General features: G+C 41.2%; 1 protein-coding gene across 1 annotated transcript; it reads left to right on the top strand.

Moving 5' to 3' along the window:
* Positions 1-46: 46 nt before the first annotated feature.
* On the top strand, positions 47-4,919 carry bmp3 (bone morphogenetic protein 3). Its single transcript, XM_022753770.1, has 3 exons — positions 47-323; positions 1,651-2,576; positions 4,638-4,919. The coding sequence occupies exons 1-3, from the start codon at positions 47-49 to the stop codon at positions 4,827-4,829; spliced, it is 1,395 nt and encodes a 464-aa protein (XP_022609491.1). The 3' UTR covers positions 4,830-4,919.
* Positions 4,920-9,787: the final 4,868 nt, after the last annotated feature.

The raw sequence follows: 9,787 nt of genomic DNA on the forward strand, positions 1-9,787 counted from the left end.
CTCAACCGTTATTTTCCCCCGTTTCTACCTTCGCTTTGGCTCAAGCATGGCTCTCTACTCTCGGTTTGTGGTCGTGCTGCTTTACGGATGGAGTTATCTGTGCGTTGGATACTGCGCGATGCTGAAGACAGACAATATCCCCGAGAGACGAAAGGTGGATTTTACGCATTCGGTGGATAAAAAACACCCGGCGAAGGAAGACCAGGATCTGCTTTTACAGGATACAATGACGGAACACATGCAGATGCTTTACGCGAAGTACAACCGGGCTGGATTTCCCTTCAAGGACGGAAACACTGTCCGCAGTTTCAAAGCGCACTGGGGTATGTATCCAAAGTTTTACGCACGTTTACAGCGCGGATTTCTACCAGTGTATAAAGATAATACGAACATGTCTCATTATATTAATAATGGAAATGTAAACTGGATCTGGTAGCGTGTCCTTCTGTCTTACTCAGTTAGAATTATACGCACATTACAAGTGCAACGAGCGTATTTTTTTAATGGAGCGTGTGCGCAATTTACAAACATTTAAAAAACCATCCACACGTTTCAGCAGGTAAATCTTTGTAATCCTGATTTTTGCTTTAAAACAAACAAAATAATCGACAAAAAAAATAAAACTGGTGGATATTAGTGCCGTTCACGTGCGAGTTCGCTGAGCTGAAACTGAAATCCACCTGTTGATCCAGTCGTGGAAATGTGATCAACCTGTTACCTCTTCCCCGCGCCAGAGGCAGAGATTTCGCACCAGATCTCCGCGTATAGCTCAAAATTGTTTGCCGCCACATTTGTTTTCACGCCTTGAGATTTTACTGTCAGATAGTCTAGACAGATTTTCCCTCGAGCCAACATCTGGCAGCTGCCCAGCCTGCCTGTTACCGCACAGAGAGTGTGTCCCCTCCGCAGTGAGCTTCTGCATTGAAATGCTTTTACAAGTGTTTTCTCCTTTAACTATTATAATAACTTTAATCTTATAAGCTCTAAATGACTCGGAGGCTTCGCTGTGTTATTATCACCAGGACACTGTTAAAGACGACCGCTCTCTACTGAGGGTCAAAGTTTGTTAGATTATACTGCCTCCTATCGCCTGGTAGCTGTATATCACGGCATATAAAGGGTCAGTTCACCCAAATTACTAACATGTTTTTTTCACTTACCCCTAATGGTATCAAGCCAGGCAGATGGTTCTGGTTTTATTTGGCCAGGTTCTGAGATATCTTGAGGTTTCGGCCTCCACCCCCATTACAATGAACATGAGAGGAATTTAAATGGTGTTGCTTAAAGCACTGGAATATTATTTAAAACAAAGTGTCTTTCCAGAAACATTGTCCTGGTTACTTGGGATGATTCACTGTGAACAATCTTCCCTGAAACTACCGTCCTCAGAGGAAAGAGTCCATCTTAAAGCTGTTAACAGTGTGGATTGTCCTCAGTAATAATGAGGATGCTGTTTCTGGAAAAAAGATGTTTATGTTCAATTTTTTTAAACAATCTTAGAGACACAAACTGTATCTCAGAACCAGGGATAATAAAACCAACTGTATCTGCGTGGCAGGTACAGTTTTACGTCAATACAGGGAAGACCATAATTACATTTTGAAACTGTTTTCTACAACTGTGTTCTGATTATACTCATTATATGCACAGGTACTATCAACAAGAAGCAGCTGCAGATTTTCAACCTCACCTCCCTCACCAAGTCAGAAGACGTTCTGTCGGCCACTCTTCATTATTACATCGGAGACCTTCAAAACAGCACCCAGGGCTGCTCCAGGTCCAAAAGCTGCAGCCGCCACGGGCCCCGGAGGCACAGCCACATCCACATGGTCATCTGGAGTTTTGCCTCAGTGGATAACAAGATGAGGACTCTCGGACATGTTCGGATCAACGTGTCCACCCTCTACAGGGACTTCATATCTTGGCAGTGGAAGGACGTGACTCGCGTGGTCAACCAGGCCAAGCACCACGACGAGCTGCTCATTGGTATCGATGTGGCTTCGCAAGGGCCCCAGCCCTGGAAGAAGCTCCTGTCGGACCGCTCACCCTACATCCTGGTCTACGCCAATGACTCTGCCATTTCAGAACCAGAGAGCGTGGTAGCCACCCTCCAGAGACACCATTCAGTGGGAGGGGAGGGCTCCGTTTCTCACCCCTTCCATAAACTGGGACTGCGTGAGCGAAACAACACTGAACAAGAACAGCCACATCCCAGACACAAGCGCTCGGTGAACGTTCTGCTCCCGTTGCAGAACAATGAACTTCCCGGGCCCGAGTATCCTTACGAGACGACCGGGTGGGACGAGACGAGTCCATATGAACCTTTTGAAAACAAGCAGGCCCGCCGGCCGAGGAAAAAGTCTCGCAAAAACCAGCGGCACAAGATGCCCCTGCTGCAGTTCGACGAGCAGACGATTAAAAAGGCGCGAAAGAAGCAGTGGAACGAGCCCAGGAACTGCGCGCGGAGGTACCTGAAAGTGGACTTTGCTGACATCGGATGGAGCGAATGGATTATATCGCCTAAGTCGTTTGACGCCTACTACTGCTCAGGGTCCTGCCAGTTCCCCATGCCAAAGGTGAGACTCAGAGTCCCGTAGTGGTTCCGGATGCCACGAGACAAACTTTAGGGGGTCGCAAGATCAGGAGCAATCAGTCAACGCAGTAAATCTACACTAAATTCTGTTTATTTCTGCGGATGTTCCACCAGTATTGGGTTTATTTTTGGAATTTCGGGCCTCTAAACTTTATTCACATGAAACAGGAGGGAAAAATTACTGTATGCTACAGCTTGTAATAATGGGCAGCACGTTGACACTGGGAAAAGGTTCCTGGGTTATACTTCAGGCCTTGGTCCAACACTTGTTGTAAACTGGTTTGACCAACGGATTATAAATTGTAGGGCGGGAGTTGTTGACCAAAAGGCTTCATTTTATTTTGTGTGTTTCCTCATGCAGTATGGTAAACATTATGTAAATAGAAGAGGCTATTCTGATCTATCAGTCCCTCGTTTACTGTTGCTGTTGCTGCTCTGTATTATGTTAATACGGAAAACATTTACATCAGAAGTGCCCGAGGCCTATCTGTCTTATATTATAGATGATAATACCACTGACAGAAATGTATGCCATTTGCTTTAATCTTCGGCCGCCAAGATAAACTAGACACAGTGGTAGAAGTTCTTTCATCTCCTGCAGTACATCGTAGGAATTAAGATCAATAAGTCTTTGAAGATATGCATCAGAGCTAAATTTATACAATTTAATAAAAGATTATTAGTCCAAGGTGAAGGCCTGCCGCACTAAACATGCAGTTAAAGCGGTCAAACTCCAGATGATGTAATCAAAACTTCCTGAAGAGCAGGTGAATGATCTCCGCATCAAAAAATCAGTAAAACTTTATGAGCAATGAGCTTGAAGGAAACAACTCAAGCAAACCGAATGTTTCTTCTTCAGATGCAGGAAACATAACACGTGGGTTTTTACACATTTGACAGATCTCTCGCAAAGCAGTGATTGTTAAACATCAGCTCCCTCTTGTAGCTCATGGCCCCCTGGTGACAAGATAACATCACAGGTATTTTAAACATGGCCGGAATGCACGAGTTCCATCCACTTAATTCATTACCTCGGAGTCACCGGCCTTTGTAGTTGATGTAATTAGTCCCAGAAGTAGGGCCTAGGGCCTAAGGCAACCTCCCCTCCCGTCCCGTCCCCTCCCCTCCCTCTCCTGAAGGTTTGCTGCTCAGTCAGACAGGCCTGTGATCCTGTGATGTCGCTTCTCCTTTGTCAGGTCAAAGCTTTAGAAGCTGCTAAATAGCTGCTATTAAAGGGCGCTCTGCAACGTGTGGGAAGAGCCCTGTCACTTACTGGATCCTGCTAAGACACGAAGCAACTGATCAGGTGATGCTCATGTGTGGGAACTGCGAGCTACCGCTCAGACTTTGATCCACCTGCAGCTGTTGATTGTTGCGTTAAATGATAGGTGCACTAACTGACAAATGAACTGTGAAAGTTGTTTACTGCGGGATCCAAAAGATAGATGCTGTTGTATGATGCAAATTCTAGTATATTTTAACTTGCGTCTTAATTTCATGCATTTGTCCATCATTTCACTGGTTATAATAAAACTGTACTCGCAAAGGTGACTGCCCAGATAAATACAACAAAGTCAAATGAGCTGTCAGATGATCAGACAGGTTGGAAACACGCCAGCAGTTTATCCAGATTAACACTTTATTCGGAGGTAAAACCAAAAGTTTTGAGTGTACCTGAAACATCTGTAATAACCCCTCATTTTACAACAAAACTACCTGCATTTACAACTACGGCAAGTACAGCAGCTCAAAAATAGAACCGAGAACTTAAAAACATTGAACAATGAACATTTAGGTTAAAAATAATGCCATTCAATTTCTTTTTTCTTTTCTAAATAATGGCGCATTCTGTGACCTGAGTGGTAGTGAGAAGAATGAACTTTCAAAATAAAACCCAAGCTGTTAAAAAAAAACCTTCCCATCAAGTCCAATATGGAAAACAATCACTAATAAAGTGCATGCTTGTATCATATTCTTTTCTGGGTACATTTTAAACTTAAATCTTTGATATAGTTTAGTAAATCTTTTGTCCCTTTGCTTTTAGGCTCTGAAGCCGTCGAACCACGCCACCATCCAGAGCATAGTACGGGCAGTGGGTGTCGTCCCGGGCATCCCCGAGCCGTGCTGCGTCCCAGAGAAGATGTCTTCCCTCAGCATCCTCTTCTTCGACGAGGACAAGAACGTGGTGCTCAAAGTCTACCCCAACATGACTGTAGATTCCTGCGCCTGTAGATAGTTTTTTTGTTGTTGTTGTTGTTGTTGTTTTTGTTGTTTTTGTTGTTGTTGTTGTTGTTGTTCCTTCAAAGCCTTTTCACATAAAACTAAATGTCACACAAAAAACCAACACATGCAGCCAAAACAACAACTCTCTCCTCCTGTTTTCCTCAGTCTATACACTCACTCACTCGCAAACACCCATTGAAACACAACTTCCCTTTTGCACTGGAGGAGAGTTTACCGCCTGTTGTTCCAGGTGAAGAGGAGACTGGTCCGTTCGTGGGAAGGAATGGATCGTGTGAGTTATCCTCGTGTGGAAGGTAACTGGAATGGAAAAAGTCAAATCTCCACGCTCCGATTTCTCCCGCCACTGTTTATCCTCATGTCTTCATCATCATCATCATCATCATCATCATCATCGCTGCTCGGGTGGGCGACAGGCAGGGTGAACGCAATCATAAACTCACTATCAAGATACATTCAAATACAGATCGAGGCACAAGAGACAAAAAAAAACAAACTGAAGGAAAAACAAACAAAAAAAAAATCACTTTTCAGGAAAAATGATCTCAGTTTGAACTGAGGGTCGGGGGTGAGAGGGGGGAGGGGAGGGGAGGGGGGGGTCATTCTCATCTTTCTCTTCTTCATAGCTTGAAGTTGTCTTTGGTCATTACCACAAAGTCACCTCTGCTCGCACTTGCATGGTTTTTTGTTACTATGTGTATGTATTTATGTCTGTACTATCACTGTGTTATTCACTATACGAGAAGTCATTGTATAATTATTGGCTTGGCTGCTATAGAGAGATATATTAGGTTTCCAAAGCCAGAATTGTGATGTAGACCGGTAGATAGCCTTAATTACATATCTGTGTTTAGATCACTTCTCCCGTGTTGTACAGGAACCCACATTTTAAGAGTTTATTATATCCGGAAGAGTAAGCTACTTTTCATTTGTGGTCTTCATTAGCAGTTGGCATGGGGAGCTTCTTTAGGAGACACACATGACACCGTTGCTTTGCCAAAGAAAATGTTCAAGCTTTATGAGATTTCGCTTTTCGGAAAGATAAAGGGATAAAACATATCAAAAGGAGAAACTACTACGTTGAACAGGGGCTAAGTACAAATGTAAAACCACCGGACTCTCAAAGCCACTTGATGCTTGTGTGGGATTTTGAAACCTTTGTTGGACCCGATAAGAGAAATCAAATAAGTCATGGGACTTAACAGGCATCGAGGATTAATACGAGTGGTTTCAACGAGCCTGACATCAGGCTGAACTTGTTTGTTTTTGGTCTTATCGAAGCTCAGAACATGATGTCATTACATGATGTTTAAAATGATTAATCATATTTACACCCAAAATGAGAAATTTGTTTTTATCCACAAAAAAAAAAAAAAAAAAAAAAAAAAAGGCAGTATCAAGTCAATACACAGCGCTGGTCTGGAATCAGTTTTGCCTTACATATCATGAAAGCTCATCAATTTTGGTTTTAACTATCTTTATTGAAAAATTATTTTTTCGATTTTTTTTTTTTTTTAAAGGTTGAATTGGTGTAAAAACCTTATTTTCACTGTTTACCATCGTTCACAGCAGTTACAAGTTATTTGGATATTTTATTCTGAAAAACTCTGACGTTCCAAAGGTTCTGTTGCTTGCCAACCCCTGGCAAGTTTATAGTAAACGGGATTGTCTGGTGGAAAGGACACCTCAGAAACAGGCTTCTGCTAATAGAGAAATAAAGATGAGAATAGACAACAATGAGCTGTGCATTGTGTGCGAGTATAATCTGCCAATGGCAAAAAAGTTCCCATGCAATTCCCACTTTCTTTTTTAATAAATAAAAACCAAATCTGATGAGCAATGCATATAATATATTGAATGATCAGGGAGAGCTGATCTGTTTTCCTGGGTTCGCATTAAGCCTTTAAACGTTACTGTATAGAGTGAACTTTACATAAATCATTAGGGGATGTGATATTCGATCACATGTACTGTGCGTCAGGTCAACTCTGAACAGCAGGCACATCTGGAAGAGCAGTTAACATGTCATTATTTGTCAGAGTTCATAAAACCAAATATTTATCCAGAGCAAATAGACTGAAATATAGCAGCGACCTTTTGTTTTTCTATAGACTTGTACATTGTTTTTGTATATAGCTCCGTGTATGTTGATGACACTCTATTGTCTCTTTGAGATAGAAGTGCCTTTTGAATGGGTGGATTTCTGCTTTTCAAAAGTTTGATTTGATTCATGGCCTGGTCAGAGGGGCCCGGTCGATCTCAGCTCAGTTTGCAATGAAGCTGAAGTCAAAGCAAACAGCTGACAATCCTTTTTTTTTTTTGTTATGGTACAAAATAGTCGACAGTGAGTGAACATAGTGCATATTCTTTTGATAAGGATGATCGTCAGTGGAATTTATTCTACAATGTATTTCAAATAATTCACTATTTTGATATTTCAGAGACATTTATTTTGTGTCAACAGCTACGGGCAGATTGTTTAACTTTATATATATTTTGTACTGACACTTTTTTTTTTTTTTCCAGTTAGTGCTTCCTCATCTTGTGCCAATACAGATTTTTAGCAATGCACGCTGCAGAGTGGAGTGGCCTGACACACTGCAGACATGACGCCTGCTGACCAGTTGTTGTTTTGTTTTTGTTTTGGAGCCTATGCTTTTGCTACAGTTGAGACTCGACCCAGGTCTGAACTTCACTAACGTCTGTTGGAGTGCAGGTATCACAGACACGTATATACAGGACAGTATATCAGCAGTTTATAAGAGGTTATTCTAACTTCACTGTTCAATCCTATCTTGTAAATGTTACGCTGTAGGTAAGAAAAAAAAAGAAATGCTTGTACAATAAGCTTCATAAAATATATTTGTATATGGAAATGACCTTTAACATGCATCTATTTATTTTCTGTATGTTGCATATCTTGTGGAGGTGTGGTCTGGGATAGGGAGACTGAAGCCCCGACATGTTGATGGTCTTTATATCTGTGATGCACATTTGTCACTACTGATGTGAAGGTGTGGTGAACTGTTTAAAGGTCTCCCCCCCCTCTGAGCTCTGACCCTCCTTACAAAGCATTCAAAGACATGAATAAAAGTATGCAAGACTCAGATCTATCCAGGTTTTTTTGTCATTTCTAAACCTGAAGCGTTGCAAGGAAAATGGCAGAAAAACAACACAAATACACACAAGGCAAAATACTGTCTCTGTCTTGGTACCATTTTCCATCATCTATATTTCTGAAATTCAGTAGCAAAACTTGGATGCAATCCTCTATGTACATAACTGTTGGTGTACAACTTTCACTTACTGCTCAAAAAAGTCAATATTTACATTTTATATAAATGTACAGTTTGTGCTTTGCAGGATTTCATTAGACAAATGCAGTATGTGTGTGTTGTAACAGCCTCAAATCTGTGCATAAAATCACAGAAACTGCATTTTACCAATGTTTTCCGTCTTTTAAAGGTCCCATATAGTATAAAAGTCTGTGTCCATGTGTAGTTTGATTATAGATCAGGTCCAGGTTCTATATTAATACTGTGAAAGTATCAAAGCCTCAGTCCACAGAGAAATGCACACAGCCTGTATTCAGAAACTGAGCCTTAAAACCAGCCGTCAGGACTTCTGGAACTTTGCGATGTCACAACAAAGCAGTCACCAAGCCCCGCCCACCTGGACCCACCATCCAAACCTTGCAGGATTTGGTTTCTCTAAGTGTTTTTTCCTGAAATCTGCTATATTTTTATTGGATCACTCAGAAAACAGTCAGCCAATCAGAAGAGAGTCTCAGAGCCTCCTCTCTTCTGATTGGCTCACCGACCTGTTGTTACTAGAGCTGCAGAGAGAAGCCTGAGAGAGGAGATGTGAATCTACACTGAGATGGTTTTTTAGTTCTTAAAACCACAAATATATCTTCTTATGGATCAACACTTCAAATAAAAAACAGAAGAAGATGAAAATATGGGACCTTTAAAATAAAATAACGTAAATAGCTTTTTTTTAAATCGCAATGCTTAAATATGTGCTTAGATACAATTGATATCTTGAGGTTGAAATACATTAAGAGGTTTAAACAGTTTGGATACATTTCTGTTTTTGTAAAACTTTTATTTTGAGGTACAGTTCAGTCATCATCCCGTACAAATTAAGAAACGAGCGCCGCAGTGACAACGTATTTTTGTCGGCCAAACCGGATGTTAGTCAACGGGATTTTTACACTGGGTTTTGGATTACCGCAGAAAATAAACACTGTAACAAACACAAGTTTATGATACCGACACGTTTTTTTTCAGCAGGATAATCTCCACTAATGAACTCCACTATATGATATTTGGAGCCTCAATACAACCACCAGACATAAAAAGCTAATGTTAGCCTATAAACGAACTACACCACCATTGCATGACGTCAACGTCGCCGCCACTTAACTTCAACTTGTAGTTTGATTTAGCTCCGACCTCTTCTACAAAAGCCTTTCCTCTTACAAAATTAGAGACAGCTTGTTAGAGAGCGAGTATAAACACAGCGAGGCTGTGAAGGTGGACTGGTGAGTTTTCATGTTCGCTGTGATGACGTTTATTGTCCCCGACAACCTCTGTAGTCTCTCTGTAATCTTGTTAGCGACCAGCCTTTTTGAAGAGATGTAAAAGCTTAAAGAAATCAGGACCGGGGTATTTACTGATGTATTTTATGTTGTAGAATAAAACATGAAAATGTCTTGAGCTTGTGTTAACCACAGCCCTTATTTCAGCCATCGAACTATAAACCCATCGACTTCAGGATGAAGGAACAGGAAGTGCTAAAATACAACTAATTTCCAGATCTTGAGACTCATTCCTGCAGCGCTCGTCATTGCACTAAAGTAAGTGTAATGACGTTTATTTGCGATGCAGACCTCAGACTCTTTAAAATAAAAATTAAAAAAAGCATAAACTCTTAAGTGTTGACAAACAG

Source organism: Seriola dumerili, unplaced genomic scaffold (assembly GCF_002260705.1).
Source record: "Seriola dumerili isolate Sdu_G_001 unplaced genomic scaffold, Sdu_1.0 BDQW01000193.1, whole genome shotgun sequence".
Lineage (NCBI taxonomy): Eukaryota > Metazoa > Chordata > Actinopteri > Carangiformes > Carangidae > Seriola > Seriola dumerili.

Excerpts from the sequence above, each read along its gene's own strand:
- bmp3 (XM_022753770.1), top strand. The coding sequence starts at position 47 with ATGGCTCTCTACTCTCGGTTTGTGGTCGTGCTGCTTTACGGATGGAGT. Across the intron at positions 324-1,650 it reads CAGTTTCAAAGCGCACTGGG|GTACTATCAACAAGAAGCAG; the intron begins GTATGTATCCAA and ends TTATATGCACAG. Across the intron at positions 2,577-4,637 it reads GCCAGTTCCCCATGCCAAAG|GCTCTGAAGCCGTCGAACCA; the intron begins GTGAGACTCAGA and ends CTTTGCTTTTAG.